The 18,187-nt window shown below is 50.6% G+C and overlaps 5 protein-coding genes across 5 annotated transcripts; 2 read left to right on the forward strand and 3 right to left on the reverse strand.

The window, feature by feature from the left end:
- Positions 1-1,138: 1,138 nt before the first annotated feature.
- On the forward strand, positions 1,139-2,447 carry ALTATR162_LOCUS4604 (uncharacterized protein; the record flags this gene model as incomplete). Its single annotated transcript, XM_043312219.1, has 2 exons — positions 1,139-1,620; positions 1,670-2,447. The coding sequence occupies 2 exons, from the start codon at positions 1,139-1,141 to the stop codon at positions 2,445-2,447; spliced, it is 1,260 nt and encodes a 419-aa protein (XP_043168154.1).
- A 240-nt stretch (positions 2,448-2,687) lies between these two features.
- On the reverse strand, positions 2,688-3,638 carry ALTATR162_LOCUS4605 (uncharacterized protein; the record flags this gene model as incomplete). Its single annotated transcript, XM_043312220.1, has 1 exon — positions 2,688-3,638. The coding sequence occupies one exon, from the start codon at positions 3,636-3,638 to the stop codon at positions 2,688-2,690; it is 951 nt and encodes a 316-aa protein (XP_043168155.1).
- Positions 3,639-4,247: 609 nt separating this feature from the next.
- Positions 4,248-4,855, reverse strand: ALTATR162_LOCUS4606 (uncharacterized protein; the record flags this gene model as incomplete). Its single annotated transcript, XM_043312221.1, has 2 exons — positions 4,248-4,742; positions 4,802-4,855. 2 exons carry the CDS (start codon positions 4,853-4,855, stop codon positions 4,248-4,250), a joined length of 549 nt encoding a protein of 182 aa, XP_043168156.1.
- A 3,773-nt stretch (positions 4,856-8,628) lies between these two features.
- ALTATR162_LOCUS4607 (uncharacterized protein) lies at positions 8,629-9,858 on the reverse strand (the record flags this gene model as incomplete). The annotated part of the gene is made up of 1 exon (XM_043312222.1): positions 8,629-9,858. One exon carries the CDS (start codon positions 9,856-9,858, stop codon positions 8,629-8,631), a length of 1,230 nt encoding a protein of 409 aa, XP_043168157.1.
- A 428-nt stretch (positions 9,859-10,286) lies between these two features.
- On the forward strand, positions 10,287-13,038 carry ALTATR162_LOCUS4608 (uncharacterized protein; the record flags this gene model as incomplete). Its single annotated transcript, XM_043312223.1, has 2 exons — positions 10,287-10,448; positions 10,504-13,038. 2 exons carry the CDS (start codon positions 10,287-10,289, stop codon positions 13,036-13,038), a joined length of 2,697 nt encoding a protein of 898 aa, XP_043168158.1.
- Between the last annotated feature and the right edge of the window lie 5,149 nt (positions 13,039-18,187).

The following is an 18,187-nucleotide window of genomic DNA, read 5'->3' on the forward strand; positions in this document are numbered from 1 at the left end:
AGATTGCAAAGTGTCGTTCACACCCTCGGGCCAAACCCCAAATTGAATCGTCTGTACGTTTCGGAGCATCGGCGACTTCGAAAAGCGTGAGACATCGGCGAGGATAGCAAACCAGACGGTAGTGGGGGGTGTATGGAATCATGGCTGTCTCGACGTATATCTGGCGACAGACACGGAATAGGTTCCAGTGCACGCGCTCTACATCGGTTTTTACATTCCAGTGGTATCTAGAGACCTTAATAGGTAATTCGCCGAGCGCAAAGCTCCATATTCGGTTCCGTATCTCTGCAAGTAGGTATAGGAGATGGGAGTCTCGTGTGTTCTTGTGCCCACTGGAGTCGCAAAGTCAGGACTGCCCTGTATACTCAGGTATAGTTTTGGTGTTACTTACATCTCGATTTCAGGTGCGATGGGCTTGCGACTCTCTGCTACCGTTGCAGAGGCATTATGTGTCTCTTAGATTGCGGGTGTCTTGAGTTGACAGCTTAGTTGTTTCAATTTGCGGTGGAGGAGTGACTAATGCGGAAGCAGGGTTGAAGGTGAGAGCAGGAGACGAAGGAAGCGCCATGAAGGCATGGACCTGATTTATCTCTATCTGAAAGACAAAGAAGATGAAAGATTCTTAGGGAAGAGTTACTAGGTGATTGTGCTTCTCGGCTTCCAGTTGAAGTTGCCCAAACACTTATCGCAGTGGTGACGAGACAAGAGAACTGATCCATGACGCCTTACTCGGAGATTACCATTCCTCTACTCGAGCTGACGCATGGTTGAGAAGTGCATGCAACAACCCATGTGAGATGCTCGTCCTGGGAGAGAATCATCGGATCCTGATATAGATATTTGACGCGCGCATGCGACCTCAATAGCATCGGTTGTCAAAGTTTGTATAAGTGTACGCCTCGATGCAAGCGGAGACACATGTTAGAAGCATATCGAACGCCCATGTCCGCTATATGCACCTAATATTTTTTCTTGGCATAGAAGGTCCAAGGAGAGATGTAGGAAGGAAGATGTCTATAGGGAAGTTATAGATAGATTACATAATGTGGCGGTCGGTGGTGGCTACAGACATTCGCCGACGGCGGCTTGGAGCTTCGCGTGTCCGACATCATCATCGCTTGCACCAAAACTCATGATAATGGCGTCGCGCACACGGCTGGCAGCCAACACGGCTTCCGGACTACTGCGAAGCTCAAGATCGCTCGCAATCTCAAGAACATCACCACTCGCTGCTGCTTTGACAACATCTTCGGTCCGCAGCTTCTCGCAGCTCAACTCGCATGCCGCCACAGATCCGACGAATGTCTTCTCCTCCCTCGGCAACTCCAAGCCTGGGCTCCCCTCATATTTTTCGTCAGGCAAGCGTCTGCCTACAAATACCGTTATCCGGTTCGTGCCACAGCAAACAGCATGGATTGTAGAGCGCATGGGAAAGTTCAACCGCATACTGGAGCCCGGTCTTGCCATCTTGATACCCTTTATTGACAGGATAGCCTACGTGCGGAGTCTGAAGGAGAATGCCATCGAAATCCCCAGCCAAAGTGCCATCACAGCGGACAACGTCACACTAGAGCTAGATGGTGTACTTTACACCAGAGTGTTTGACGCATACAAGGCCAGGTGAGCATATCAGAATCCAAAAGCCAAGCATGGTGCTGACAACCTGTAGTTATGGTGTAGAAGACGCAGAATACGCCATCTCTCAACTGGCGCAAACCACGATGCGCTCCGAAATCGGTCAGCTCTCCCTCGACCACGTCCTCAAAGAGCGCGCCAACTTGAACGCCAATATAACGGCCGCGATCAACGAGGCAGCACAAGACTGGGGCGTCACTTGCCTGCGATACGAGATCCGCGACATCCATGCACCCGAACCCGTCGTCGAAGCGATGCACCGTCAAGTCACCGCCGAACGTTCAAAGCGAGCTGAGATTCTGGAGTCAGAAGGTCAGAGGCAATCTGCTATCAACATCGCCGAGGGAAAGAAGCAATCAGTCATTTTGGCTTCCGAGGCCTTGAGGGCGGAGCAGATCAACTTGGCGAACGGAGAGGCCGAAGCCATCTTGCTGAAGGCTACTGCCACTGCCAACGGAATTGATGCAGTTGCGCGATCCATCTCTCAGGGCGGGGGCGCAGCGCAGAACGCCATCTCGCTTTCCGTTGCCGAGAAGTACGTGGACGCATTTGGCAACCTGGCCAAGGAGGGCACAAGCATTGTCGTCCCAGGCAATGTTGGCGATATGAGCGGCATGATCGCAAGCGCCATGGCTGTATACGGCAATGTAAATGCTTCTCAAGCAAAGGCGCAAGCGTCGAAGATGGTGGAAGGTGGAAGCAGCAAGAAGATCCAAGAGCTCCAGAGCAAGTTGAATGATGCGGAGAGTGGATCTAGCCAGATGCACAACGAGATCAACAGGGTCATGGACGAGAGGCTGAACAAGAGGTAGTCAGCACCCATGGATCAGGGATGACGAGAAAGGAATGGGATACGACTGTATAATATACCACGCTGTATAACTAGCAACGAACCAGCAAGCGATTGCATCGGGGTTATGGTTATTGGATATGGGCATGACCCAAAAGCAAGCATCATTCGCGGAGTCTTTTCTCTTCCACTTCGGAACTCCACTTCTCGCTTGTCTATAGGGAATAGCGAACACAACTACACTTCACCTTCGATTTGTCATCTACACTAATCGTTCTACAGCTTCAGCGGCCAACATCGCGATCTGCTTTCCATCCTTCCAAATCCAATCGTGGCCACCCTTTAGATCCCGCACATTGACTACTCTCCTCCCTTCAGCCTTTACTTGGTCCTCCTCATCTCCAACCTCCATTACTGTATTCCACCCCTCCCTATCCAGCGCAACACACATAACATCCCTCTGCGCCCTCTCTACCAGCTCATCTTCATAGCTATGACATAGTATCAATAGCTTCCCTTCAGGCCACTGTTGCGCATTATACTTGAACGTAACCGGTGACGCCTTCTGCCACTCTGCTTCGTCCTCGCCAAAAGCCAGCTCCATAAAGTCCCTGTAGATTTTCGCAATAGGCGCTGGAGTCGTAGGCGGAAGATGGTTACGGATGAGCAGCGGGAGGTTGTATAAGCCTGAGATCAAGATCAAGGCTTCTGGTCCCGGCGCTGGAATAAGTTCAGGCGTCAGACCAATACCATTGATGAGTTGGCAAAGCATGGTAGCGCCGCAGGAATGGCCTATTCCAATCCATCTTTTTACAGAGTATTCGCGCTGTAGGTATTGTACTGCGTGGCCGACGTCGCGGATATGTTGGGGGTGTCTAGCGGAGCGCGCTGGGTCGCTGGGCGTGCTTGGTTGCGTTTTGTGGTCCGGGTAAGGCGAGAGCCTGTAGTTTAGACTCGCAATACCAGCAATGTTGGCCAGGGTTGAGGCATGCGAGGCGACGAGGTGTTTGATGGTGTGTTCAAAACTTATCGCCTCGATTTCTGGGTCGCGCCATGCGCCGCCGTGGATGTAGACTAGCCATATCGCGTTGGCATTTTGAGACGTTGTCTCCTCGAGAGGCCGGGGAAGCCAGATATCGAGCGTTTGGAGGCGACTTGGGGGATCGCTGTAAGGGATGGAAGGGATGTGTCTGGGGAAAGTGGTGGCTGTCATGTTTCAATCAGATTGGGTGGAGTTAAGGTTTGGCGGGGTGTTCGCAGATGTTGAACAACAAGGTTTGCCGAGGTCGGCATGGATGTCGGTCATGGTCAAGGTCGACAACAAACATTTTATATATCTGTATTCCCAAGAAACATGCTCAAGACGGCATGATATTTCCTTGCTCAGTATGAATGCAGACGACGTTCGTCGGAATGGTGACGGAACGGAACGGAACCTAGCCGAACAAGCGATCTGTACCTGGGTATGATTCTTCGGCATCGAAGTATACCATAAGTAGAATTGATTGAGTTAGTCAGTAACTGCTAAAAGGACATGACAAAAACAGTGTTGAGAGATGATGTTGAGTTCATGATTGATATATTTTCTTACACATGAAGTACAAAATAAGGATACCAACATGGCTGATGTTTTCATCCAAGCCATGACTACACTAAACAGACATTATTCCCGTCACAGACACATGCCAGTGCCGACGCCGTAGTATTGCGATGCAAATGTGTAACGCAATGCTAATGCAAGACCCAAGGTATCTTGAGGACCGCTATCCTCATAAAAATAAAACGTCGAAGCTAAAGTGAACAAAAAATACGATGGGTACGTTTACAAGAGCGCGGCCATGAAGGCACCAAAGCCAACAAGGCTACCAGCGGCAGCCTTGACGTTGACGGCGGCACCAGTGGCGTCAGCACCAGCACCAGAGCCAGTAGCAGAGGCGCCAGAGCCTGAGGCGTCAGCACCGCTGCCAGATGCGCCGGAGCCACTGGCAGCAGCATCAGAGCTGGTGGGTGAGGCAACAAGGGCGACGGTGGTGCTGCTGTTGGCGCTGACGGTGACAGTGCGGGTGGAGTTGACCATGGAGCCGGTGCCGGTGCCAGCAAGAGTAAGAGTGTGGACACCAGGGCCAACAGCGGGGATGTCAGCGGGTACTGGCTGAGTGGTGACGGCAGCGGGCTGGCTAGTGACGGCGTCGGGCTGAGTAGCAATGGAGGTATCAGCCGCAGGCATGCCAGTTACGACACCGAGAGAGTTGGTCTGCGTGAGGTAGGTGGTCTGGGGAGCAGGGTCGATGGAGGATGAAGGAGTGGAGGACGAGTCCTGGATGAATGTTAGTGGTCTATTCGATATACACCATGAATTGATGGATGAAAACATACCTGAGCCGATGCAACGGCGAAAGCAATAGCGGAGACAAAGATGGAGGCGCGCATATTGACGGTTGTGTTGTGTTTGTTTTGAACGATTGATTTCTTTCAACGATAGTCTTTGACGAGAAGTATGTCAAGTAGTGATTGAGTGATGCGAGATGAGTAGCAAATTTCAATCTTCTCGAGAGACGCGTCCTCCTTTTATTGCCTCTGCTCCATTCCACCCGCACCCAAGAACAAGCATGGGGCTAACCCTAGCCCTGGAGCGCCACTTTGACCCGGCAACCAGCCCCAACGCGAGCCCCATACTATCCCTGAACAGGCGAACTATCGTCCTGCCAGGTGCTTAGCGGCATCCACAACCAATTATAGCATTCTTCGTGGCGAGGATGTTTCGTGTTCGTGATTGAGGCGGAGATTTCTTCTATTGAACAGAGTTCTCCTTCCAGGCGTCCAGATGGCGATCCATATTATCGACCTGCACATGGGTAGCCCGGATGGACGTTGTTGCTGCGAGAGTTGAGATGGAATCTGGTAAATTGTTACGCCGAGTCGGATGAGCCTCAGGCGCTTCCTGCTGTACGTCTTTCCAGCGATGCTTACTGCCCCGGGTTTCGAAACCAATTCGCATCCTGCAACCCGTGTGGTGCCACCAAACAAACCATGTTCCTATAGGAACAGTGCACATTTTGTCGTCATTTCCCCATCCAATCGCCCGTTTACTCTGGCGCATCCTCCACTTTCTCTTGTTTTTGCGCCCATGCGGCTTCATGCACCGGTCAAACGTCAAACGGCCACCCACCACCCACCTATTGCTTTCCCAACCATTTCCCCAACCACATGCGCGCCAGCCTTGGGCTATGCTGACGCATAATCGATACTGAGCCGCAAAACGCTATTCCCCAGATACACACTACAGTTTAGCATGCCGCAGGTGCAGAATCTTCGCGTTGTTGATGGCAAGACTAATTACGCGTCCAATGAAGTTAGCCTACTAAAATTAGTTGTCTTGTCGGCGTGACCTCGTGTCGAGAAGATTCCTTGGGTTGTCACCTCGGCAGCCGTGCGTCTTCGTAAAGTGCGGGCTGAGAAGGGGGTCTGGAACGGGAAACAGCCCCCGAGTCGGTCTGGCCTGAGGCTGGTGGGAAGCGAAATGGTGATGTGATGCGAGCGGGATGCTGCGATCGATATTTCGGGACGTCCGTTGAGTGATGTTAATATTTCTGATGCAGGTTCAATTGACATGCACGTGCAACTTCGCAGTTCCAAGGTTTCGCAAGGGGTCAACAAATGGTGCGCTTGCTGCATGCAGCTTGCCAAGGGCGTGACAGGCAAGACGGCGAGCCGCCGCTTCTCAACATCACCAAGCTGTCAACACAGTCACGACAGTGTCACCAAGATGCAACGCCCTACAGGGCGCAGTCCCAACTGCATCGCCTATTTTCAGCCCCTCACACGATCAGCGATGTATCATATGTGGGCACGGTGGCGCCAGTGCGATAACGTTAGAAGGGGCTTTGCAGGTGGGTCTGGCTTACCACATGTCTAACATCTAACATATGAAAAGCGACACTAAGAGGCGAGGAGGCAACGATGGTTTTGCAGCGTAAGAGTTAGCTCAATCCGACATGCTAGGTCGCCTCTTGTGACACAATAATTGGAAGTTTACACATACTCCTTTGATACCAGAACAAATACGCGAAAGCAATCGAATATGCACTAGATGACACGCAGATTTATCTAACCGGACATTAGCCCTGCGGAAAACCGACATGGACTTTCTATCAATGGCTTCCAACGGACTCGGGGCACTGCGAGATTCCGGCTTCTTAACTCTTCAATAACCTTTCGAAGTACGACTTGGTTACCATACCCGATCAAAAGTTCCCGGTACGATCTTCCTGGATAGCGTAATGGCCTGAATCTTCAAGTATCCATCTTTTTTCAAAAGGCCCTGCGACCGTGAATAGCAGCTCCCGTATATTGTTTGAAACTATTCTCTTAAGTTTACTTGTTGCACCTACATAGTTGCTGCTTCAACATTGAAGCATCGATCGGTAGATCCCTCTCCTCTTACGAACATACGTTCCGTGTCTCTAGTTCTATTCAACCGACGAACGTCCTTCGTCGCTTTTTTTACTTTCTCTTTCTTTGGCAGAACGCGCGTTTAGAAGATTTGCGCATGGTCAGGAGGCGCTTCCATTGTTTGATAACGGCAGCGGTGAAGCTTATTGCTTCGTTTAGCTCTGTGTTGTATGGGATTAGGCACTTCATCTGCACCTCGAGTGGTGTGGTAGTGGTTGATGTTGTGAAGTGGCAGTGGAACTTGTTCAGTTGAAAACTTTGTTCATTCGGCTCAACTGACACGCCCATGCCGTACCATGGTTCGACGGGCAAAGCCAGCCAACCGAGATCATGATAAAACGTAGGATTCCACCATAAGCACTTATACCAGCGGCGCTCTCATGTTCAAGCATGATTATCTACTAGATGGCTAAAAGCAAGAAACTCGATCAACACCTCTAGCTATCTGATATACCCCGCCAATATCGTCTCGCTCCCATCATCAATAAGTTTTACGACCCTGATAGACCCGTTCTATCCAGGCATGCCAGGGTATGGAGTCCAATATCAGACCGCAACGCACTAATATAGCAGCCAGTGATCATCACGGCATGCGCAAAGTCCGGAGACAATTTGGTGGAAACACTCTTCATGTCGAGTACAGATTTTTCCGCGGATACGCTCTCGTTTCTGATTACGTTCTCGTTCGCGAACCTTGTTACACACCCAATGTTCATGCTAATAAGCTTCGTACACGAATTGAGGGTCGGTAAACTGAACGTGCCTCAAAAAGTGAGGCTTTTCTTTGATGGGATCCCAGTCATGACGCAGCCCGTTCAGGTCACCGCGCAAGAGGTTATGCGTCTATGGAAGCATCTTTCAGTCGAAAGGATACTCATAGATGATATCACGTAGCTCGCATGGTAGAATGGTGAGTTTGGACGTGAGAGCAGGGCAGCTGCTCCAAGTGTATGCAGGAATGGCGATGTCCAATTGCGCCTCGAGCGGTCGGAAAGCCCTGTAGGGTAATAATCCGAGGTGCACTCCAATTGCTGATACCACAAGACCTACTTCTTACATCGCCGCAGTGGCGGCCCCGAATCTTTCAGTATCAGATGATGTCTGTGTCTGTTCTTGATCGTATCCCGAACAACCTTCTTTTCATTTCTTTCTCTCAGGCGCTTTATGGCATCCGGAACAGCCTCATTCTCACCTTTCTCTCTCATATGCCTGAACGATCCGTCGATTACACGTAGTTCTTGGGTTATTGAATTGATGCTTTGCTGTCCCTTCGGCATTGCCACATGTGACGTCAGTCACAGTCCAGGGTTGTGATAGCCTGGACTGTGATAGCGAGTGATTGCTAGAGAATGATTGGCAGTCTCTTCAATTCGTCACAACAAAATGCGCCACTCTGCATCTCCTAGCGTACCACATACGATTACAGTCATGGCATCAAGTTTCTACTGAGGAAATCATGGTGCTAGTGCAGACAATTCGGTCGGTTACGGTGATCACGAAGAACCTCGAGACCGTATGGTTTGCATGGGAGGAGGAAGAAGCTGAGCACGGGCGTTATGTAACTAATATACAAGCACAGCTCTTTGAGCACTCCCGAGTCACGGGCGAAACGAGTGAAAGAGTCCCATGGATTGGAAACTTCAACTGATCATTGTAGACATAATATTCGCATTTGACCGGAATCATGGAATAATTTCATGGTAGAACCTGTGAATACAATATAGTCAATGAGAATGCTTCGTAAACATAACTCATGCGACACTGTTCGTGACTTCGACGAACTTTTGCCACTCGCTGTATGCGGCTCCACTCGAGATCGCCCACTTGGCTCTCCTGACACCTTCTTTCCAGCGTCCGCCTCCTGGGCCAACCTCCTTGATGACATTTCCATCGTCACCTTCGCCCATGTTGCTCGTGTCCGCATCACAGATACCACTGACGACGAACAGCGCCGCAGTGTTGATGTACACGAAATGCAGAATGGGGTCATCTGGCGGCACCTCGCCCATCAAAATCTTCATCAAGATCTGGGCATTCTGCTCGGGTGATTGTCCAGGACTGACTTCGCTCAGTGGGTGCTCGGGTAGTCCGAAGTCCGCTGGTGTAACAGTGAAGTAGTTGATGTTAGCCTCGCCAGTGGAAGCATCTTCGACTATTCGCCAGCAATGGGTTGGCCCAGCGCACGAAAGCTCGTCCAGTTCCTCGTCACCGCAGATGATCATGCCCTTCTTGCAGCCCGACTGCCTCAACGACTCGGCAAAATCAGGTCCAATCTCCTTCCTCGCCACACCTAATACGCGCGCTTCGATCAAGTCATGCAGCGGGTTTGCCAGGGGTCCAAGAAGGTTGAAGATGGTGCGCCATCCCAACTGCCTCCGAATAGAGGCAGCGTGCCTGGCTCCGGGGTGGAAGATAGGGGCAAACAGGAAAGCATAGTTTGTCTTTGAGTAAATTTCGTAGATGGTCTTGGGTGCGATAGCGGTGATGACAGGTGGTTTAGGAGGTGCGCAGGACAGGAGGTCTGCTGAACCAGAACGTGATGTTGACGCTTTGTTTCCGTGCTTTGCAATCATAAGGAGAGCACTAGCGAGGATGGAGGAAGTAGTGCTGATGTTGAAGGTGTTGTGAGAATCACCTCCTGTACCAACTATGTCGCACAAGCCTCCCTGGTAGCTACCCTCTTTCCTTCCCCGTTGGTTGATGAGTTCTTGGAGACCTTTAACATCAATGCCAGTTGCATAGTCGCGCATTGCTTTGGAGCATTTCGCCAATACTTCTGCTTGTCTGTCTTGGTCTGTAAAGTGGAGACATGTCAACAAGGCTCCTGTTTGCACTTCGGATAGACTGTTTGTGAAGATCAGGGAAAGGGCTGCTGCGATCTCGTCTGCTGTTGGTTTGGTCGTCGGTGACTCATGCCAGAGTCGTTTGAGAAGGGGTGTAATGGATATTTTCTTATCCTCGTCGCCAGCTTCGGTAGCCATGATGTAAGTTGGTAGTTGTTACCCTTGCGCTCTTACTTCACACCAGCCTATGTAAGCCGGCGGGGTAGTTGGTGGGGGATGTGTTGGTAGTGACGATGTATACCAATTGATGTTCTTGGTATTTCGAAGTTTAGGTCCGAATAGATGTGTTCTTCAGAAGACCCTGAAACAAAGTGACCAGTTGAGTCACAGTATTGCCGCACGGAGGTGTTTTCGAAGTCCGCACCTGGGTCGTAATATGCACCATGATGAAGGCTCCACTACGCTAGTCTAGAAGCCGTTAGCCACACAAAACGCCGATGCCAAGGCCTTCAAAATCTCGACTCGGTGCTCTGGCAGGCGTGGAATCTTTCCAAGGTCATGACGGGTCAGAGTTTCTTCTCTGACGGACCTTGTAGCTCCACCTTTCGCGACACCAACCAAATCAAATGGGGAAGAAGCGAACCCATGCCGAGACCAAGGATGGCTTTACGAAGCCTTCTCCGGATAAGAGTCGGATGAGCGTGAAAAACGACAAGAAGGACGGCGCGCGAAACGACAAGAAGGACAAGCGCAAGGATGGCGACGACAAGAAGTCGCGGTCGCAGCTGGTGCGCATTATCCTCAGGAAAAGATTTAATCCATCACAATGCTAATTTGCTGTAGTTGCTTAAGCCGCAGCCAGAATGGCATGCGATAGAGTTGCCAGAGCTTCCAAGCGTCGATAATCCTACGATCCCGCCCCGTTACATCATCGACGCCCTCCACGAATATGCTATCCAGCTTCTCGACACAGAGGCTAAAGAGTATGCATCGTCGCACTTGGCCAAGGACTCGTCGCACAAGTTCATGGCGACCGTCATGGACTCTGGTACGATGGAGGATAAGGTATCCGCACTGACCTTGTTGGTTCAAGAGTCGCCGCTGCACACGCAGAAGGCTTTTGGACAACTCATGGGTCTATCGCAGAAGAAGAGCAGGAACGCTGCCATGCAGGCTTTGGCTGCGCTGAAGGATCTGCTAGGTCAGGGTGTTCTGCTGCCCCCGGACCGAAAACTCAAGGCTTTTGCGCGACAGCCAGGCTTAACCGCTGCACTGCAAGGAAAGAATGTGCAGTGGAAATCAGGCGATAAGCTACCAGGTGCTCTTCAGAAGACTCACTTGATCGTGTGGGCATACGAGGATTGGCTAAAGAAACAATACTTTGAGCTGCTGAAGATCCTAGAAACCTGGTCCAACGACGAAGTCGAATACTCGCGCAACCGTGCTGTCACATATGTCTGGGAGCTATTGAAGGAGAAGCCGGAACAGGAAGAGAACCTTTTGCGTCTGCTCATCAACAAGCTTGGAGACAAGGAAAAGAAGGTTGCATCGAGGGCATCTTACCTGCTGCTCCAACTCCAGATTACGCACCCGCTCATGAAGAACGTCATCATCAGCTCCATCGAATCCGACCTCATTTTCCGACCGAACCAGAGCGGCATCGCCAAGTACTACGCCATCATTACTCTCAACCAAACCGTTCTTAGCGTGAAGGAGCCCGAAGTTGCCAACAAGCTTCTGGAAATCTACTTCAGCGTCTTCCTTGGTTTGCTGAAGAAGCAGAGAGAGCATGAGAAAGAAGAGAAGAGGATAAACAAATATGGACATGTCCAAGGAGGCGGAGGTCAGCCTGGAAAGATGGCCAAGCAAAAGGCTGAAAAGGCGGCTACCATGGCCTTCAAGGTTGAGGACGAGTCACGAGAGAAGCTGATATCCGCCGTCTTGACGGGTGTCAATCGTGCCTTCCCATTCGCCAAAACCGACGACGCAAAGTTCGAAGAACAGCTGAACATGATCTTCGAAGTGACGCATTCTTCCAACTTCAATACCAGCATTCAGGCCATGACACTCATTCAGCAGATCTCCGCGACGAAGCATTACTCTGCGGATCGCTTCTACCGTACTCTGTACGAATCTCTTTTGGATCCACGACTTATGACAACTTCAAAGCACATCATGTTCTTGAACTTGCTGTATCGCTCTCTCAAGGCTGATACTAGCATCAAGCGTGTCAAGGCTTTCGTCAAGCGCTTACTCCAGATCATCCACATGCACGAGCCACCTTTCATCTGCGGTGTCTTGTACCTCGTCAATGAGCTGATAGTTACCTTCCCGACCATCAAGTCCATGTTGTCGACGCCAGAAGACCATGCCGATGACAGCGGCGACGAGCACTACGAGGATGTTGATGAGGACAAGGAGCCAACGACTAAGAAGGAGGAAGAAAAGTCTGCACAGGCGACCTATGACTCCCGAAAACGGGACCCAGAACACGCGCATGCTGATCTGTCTTGTCTATGGGAGCTACTACCGCTTCAGGCACATTACCACCCTTCTGTCCACGTCCTGGCCTCCAAGATTGTCAACCAGGAACCCATCAAGGAGAAGCCTGACCCGACTATCTACACTCTCATGAACTTCCTCGACAAGTTCTCTTTCCGCAACGCAAAGACAAAGGCTCAAGGTGTTCACGGTTCCTCGATCATGCAGCCTATGTCTGGAACTTCCAAGGCCGCATCTTATCTCATCACCGCCCGCGACGGCGACCGCACGCACGACCCGCTCAATTCCGAGCAGTTCTGGCGACGCAAGGTCGACGATGTCCGTGTCGATGAAGTCTTCTTCCACACATACTTTGAGAAAGCCGGCAAAGCCAAGCAAGTTGACAAGAAGACGAAGAAGAAGGACCGCAGGAAGGATGACAGCGAGGACGAGAGTGGTGATGAGGATGAAATCTGGCAGGCGCTCGTCAAGAGTCGTCCGGATGTTGAAGGTGACGGAGGTGATGACGATGACCTCAGCGACTTCGACATGGACGACATGATGAGCGATGATGAGGCTGGAGGCATGGATGGTGGTGTCGAACTTAACCTTGGCAGCGATGATGACGAGGATGTTGATATTGATGAGGATGAGGAAGAGGCTACTGGTGGCCAGCATGAGGCAGACGACGACGACGACTTTGAGAACTTCGACCTGGACGACGAGGATGCCTTCATGGACAGCGATGCCGATGTTCCAGTGGAATTGAACCTAGAAGGCGATGGCGGTGAAGACAAGGAGGGCCGCAAGACCAAGAAGAGGAAGCTCAAGAACCTGCCCACTTTCGCATCTATGGATGACTACGCGAAGCTTATCGGCGATGACGATAGCGAGTAGCTGGGTCTTCTTTAGTTGCAGGAAAAAGTAGGTGTGAGGAGTGAGTCTTGTACGGTCATCTTGGTAGGGTTCGTCGAGTGGCGTTATTCGCATGTCCATGGCTTGAGTTTTATTGTAGATATCCCATAACCTTGTAATGGACAATTTCGATAAACCACACCGATTTCGTTCATTGCTGCTGTTTAGCTTTTTGTGAATGCATGGGGTTCGACATTCAACTCCACATCTGCCCTCTTACGACTACTTACTTAACTCCGATACACGCTCGATGAACAACAGGTCGTCTAGAGATTAACATACACCGGCGTGGAAGAAGAAGGGAGCAGAAGTTATGCAACCTATCGCAGCTGAATAACGGATACGTGTGGAATCATGTCAGATTTGCGTTATAATAACCTAGAGTCATCTAGTTATCTCGTCAGGAAAACTATCAAATACAATACCTTGAGATCAGAGTATAGAGCTAGAAAGCTGCCGTTGTCATCATACCATGAAATAAAAGATGAAAGATTGAACTGATGGTTTATGAATTTTTACATTGGCAATATGGAGTGTTTACATGAGGATAGCTGATGCGTATGTTGGTCAGGAAGAGCAGGCTCATTTCCACTTCCCAGCATATCCAGACGTATATTGTATTAACAACTACAGTGATAATGTACCATCATATCCGGTACAGGCTCATAAATAGATGATATACACTTGTCTGCCCGAATATATCACATATTGTTATAACCTTCTATCTCCAGACCACTTTCCTCACATTGCATGTAAGTGTCTATATGCCCCCAAAGAAGAACATGGTAACGAGGTACATGGATTTCCCCTCACTCTACTCTAACGATGTCTACTCTGCACCTAGAGATAAAAGTTAGAGAAGAGAGCAAAGTCAACAGAAAATCTGGGGCATCGTGAAGACCCCCAACAATTTTCTCCCCTTGCAACAAACTATTTTCACTGCCCGTCAGCCGTCTGGGATACTCAACAATCCATCCCGTTTGAATCATTGCAGGCTCGTTTCGCTTCGCCCTTACCTTGCTGTTCAGTAAACGCCTCATCGGCTTTCGAATCCGTCTACTACTACCATGCTAGTTGAGAAGGCCTAGTATCTCATAGACGGCTCGCGTTCCCCCTCGCTTCAACCCTACAGGCTACAGTCTAGGCCACCCGTTGACACGAGTTAAGCGACAGCCCATGCTGGTCGCATAGGTCAGACGTCGCTAGTGTGAGCACCGCACAGCACATCCTCGCCCATATCCTAGTGTTGTGTGTAGAGAAGGGGAGTCGCGTATCGATCTAGTCCCAGGGCAAATTTCGTTTCCAAAAAGAGACACCTGCATATCCGCCTAATCTGCCTTCAAACCCTAAATTCTACATGTCGTGTATAGAGAAGCACGTTATTGCATAATCGAAGGAACCCTCCAAGCCACCATGAGAAGATGGAAACCAACGAATCAGCTCAAAAGGGGAATAAAATCCAGGTTAAGACCCAAGAAATCTGACGCAGGCTTCCATGTTCTGCCTTGTGTCAATCTTACACGTACACTAGCAAAGATGACCGTTCGGCAAACACTGCTCCAAAGCGTTAAACTGATTACCGTATGCATATACCCACAGTTCACTGTCGATGTCTTGAACATGGGGAATTAAGGTGGTAAAGTGAGATGAGGATTTGTGCACTGTTCAGCGATATGCATAACCATCGGGAATTTGAACCGGCACCACTACTTCAGCGGGAGGGATATTACCAGGACAGACATGGTAATAGATTGACAAAACCGTTGAACAGCATGTGGGTTTACGGGTACGGCAACAGACTGCGAACAACAACAACAACAAACGGCAATAAGCATGTCGAGTCAGAATCCATGCCTTCAACGTTCAAAAGTCGGAAATCATGGGATATAAACTTGCCCCCTTGTTGCAGGGGAGGAAACGTCAAACGTTGGAAGTGGGCCTTCGGGGTACCCGAGAACTCAGTTCGGCAATCAAGCGAACGAACGCGTAAGTTTGTCGCTTTCGCGTCATGCTTCCGCATCTTCTGGTAGTGGAGTATCGTGTGTCAAAACACCGAGACATTACAGAAGCGAATAGGACAAGGGTACTGGGTTAGCGGCGCGATGTGATGTGATGTGACGTGATACGGAGAAAATGACCGGTAAATGGAGTCACAAGAGAACCTCGTTGCTCGCTTATGCCGGTCATTATGCCTGTGAGTGCGGGTGGGTCTCGCTCGGTGTAATGAGGTCACACTGAGACTGCGAAAATCTGGCTGCATGACTTCTACGATCTTGAAGCAGTTGTGGATATTCGCCTCAGTTACTCTGCGTAAAGGTTTGCACTTTGCGGTCGATGAGCTGGTAATGCACGTTTCATGTCGCAGGCTACGTGTTCACCGGCTCAAATGAATCATGAGCGCATCATATGACGGCTTGACAGCGGACGGCTTGATCGCTACCAGGGGAGATGCGATAGATTTATCGAATCATGCAGTGACGGCGGATGAGGTTAACCGAGAATGATAATGCGATGCGCCCTTAGGTAGCATATACCACTCAGAGTATGCCTGAAATATGAGGCATGGTCCAGATCTGCGTCTGTTCGATCATCTGAGCGCGGCATTGAACGACTCCAACCCCTTGTAAACCGGGTGCAGATCTCTTCCGACATGCATCATGACAAGGTAAAAGGGGTCCAGAGATGGTGTAATTGATATCCCAGAACCACAACCCAGTTGTGTTGGGAAGTGAGGTGGCTCGCGCAGGAAGGACTGGGGATCTTCATGAAGCATTAATACGGCTGCGGAGAGCCGCCTCGTGTTGAGTTGGGAACCTGGTGCATTATCATTACACGGCGAACCAAGGAATATTGGGTAAGATCCTAAGATCGCTCAGCGCTGCGAAGAGGTCGGGAGCAAAAGCAAGAGCGTACAATATCCAGTTCCCACGTGGATCAACTCCGTTGTCGCGAAGGCGGGGAAGCGGAACAACCTAGCGCACCTTTGTCACCAGGTTCGCCACGGTTACTCGGCAACGGTCGTCGCCTCACGGACAGCAGCTCCGGGGCAGTCTGGCCAATGAGAGAGGCTGACGCGGGGTATCGAGTAATGGACCCTCATTCTGGAGCCTGCTCCTCGCATCTGGAGGGGTCAATGGCTTCTGTTTGGGGACCCTGCAATCAACGGGTTTTTGTTTTGCTCGCACCACGGGAGATATTGATGGGAAGCGTACAGATTACAGTGGGTTAAAGTTTGAAGTTTGCGCCTGCCGTAGTTCGAACGTGGAAGTGTGAGCGACTATAGCTTACTAAGATCGGCTATCAGCCTACGAAAACACGGCTCTTACATGGCCGAATATCTTCGGAACCATTGGCGCCGCGGAACAAGTGATCTCAAACCGCGTCGCTTAACGGTATTCTGTGACGTATGCCCATTTTGTGGACCGCCTGATCTATCCTGCCGAGCATAGGATTTATGATTTCCATGTCGTGCGTGCTATGTGTAGATCCTATGATTAGTGCGGGGACGGTATTGCGACGACTACATTTGAATCGGAATAGACGGAGAACAATCAAGGGGTCTATTCTTGAGGTCAGGGACCTGAACGAAAAAGAAAGCAGCGGCTGAAGGAAGCTGGGCATGGCGTGACTGGGTGGGAACATGTCTCCATCAATACATGCAGCCAGGGTGTTTCCAATTACGGCAGCAGGCGTTCGCCAGGGAAGCGGAAGTGTATGCCGCGCTGAGTATCTCGCAGCTGTGATTGATACGATTGGATGCGCATCAGTACGGATATGCTAGATAGGCTTGAATAGCCGTAGGCAGGATAATCGGAAGTGCTGAGGCGCCGTCTTTGAGTTCTTGGTCACAATATGGTCGAACGCCTGCAAGTCTGATTAGTGTCAACCGTGTAAACGCTGCAACGGAGAAGAGTCCCGCGAATCTCATTCGACACACGGCAGACGGCATGGTAATGAAAATCGAGTGGGGTATGTGTAGCTGGGTATAGAGTGTTCAGCTGTGCGTAGAGACGGTGATTAGGCGGATTTAAGGTGGATTGCGCTACTTTCGCGACAATGGTTCACGATGGTAGTGCATCGAGATGGAGATCGTTCGCAGTAACTGTCAGTGGTAGTGTATAATTCGGTGCAATATTGATGTTTGGGTTGCATGTAAAAGAAAATATTAGGATGCAAGGGCAGTTTGACGTGCGAGGTATTGATTCTGTGAGGGGCTGAGGCCGCAAGCCGTTGGGAGCTTTCGCGCTTGTGAGAGCGCCATCAACACATTCTGCAGGGACTTTAAGCGGGTGGGCTGTCTGTACCCAATGGTCGTGAAGGTATTCTGTGCAGTAGTACACGAGTAAGATTGTGCGAGCGGACGATGCGTGGAAGAAGTAATTTGACTTTGGGTGAACACTGGCAGGAGCGCTTCAAGTGCCAGATTGGCGACGAAAAAGCAGCAGTAGCATGGACCAGGTATGCAGGCAGTACCATGGGACATTTCAGGAGGATCTATGGCTGAAGACGAGGCTGGCATTGGTCAGGATCGCATCTCATTTCTCAGATGCTGGGCGGGACGATCAGAGAGCACCGAGCCTCTGGTCCACGTGGCTGCGTGGCGCTCTTGCTGAACTGCTGAATGCTCTAGGAAAAGGGTAGGCTTCGATTTAGATGCAGTCATAATATTAGGCATCGTATCGAGCAGGGGAGGCATGCATTCACTTGGATGGCACATGTGGCTTTGCACCGATGCCGCCGTTGAAAAAATTTGGTAAAACAGTTGCAGCATTGGGGTTGTGTATCGTGAGCTTCCCGATTAGGAAGGGCGGTAGTAACGACCGATGCCGAATGCGAGGCGTGTGGTATGGGGCTGAATGACATCAGCGTTGGTAAGAAAAGATTGACGCCGGGTCAGTCGGCGGCAGGAATGGGCATTTGGGCGGGCCCTGCATTAAATAGCGATGGGAAAAGGCTGCTGGGGAAGGTAGTGATCGCGATCAGCCAGGCAAAAAAAAGGACCGGATAGGTGAAGGCCACGCAAAGTGAAAAGAAACGAAGCAGGCTAAGGTGGGAAGATCACGTCGATGGGGTGCAAAAACTCGATGGAGGGGCTCGGTCAGTGCTGCGCGGCTGCCGTTTCGAGGGCGGC

The sequence above is a fragment of the Alternaria atra genome, assembly GCF_907166805.1.
Source record: "Alternaria atra isolate CS162 genome assembly, contig: 23, whole genome shotgun sequence".
Lineage (NCBI taxonomy): Eukaryota > Fungi > Ascomycota > Dothideomycetes > Pleosporales > Pleosporaceae > Alternaria > Alternaria atra.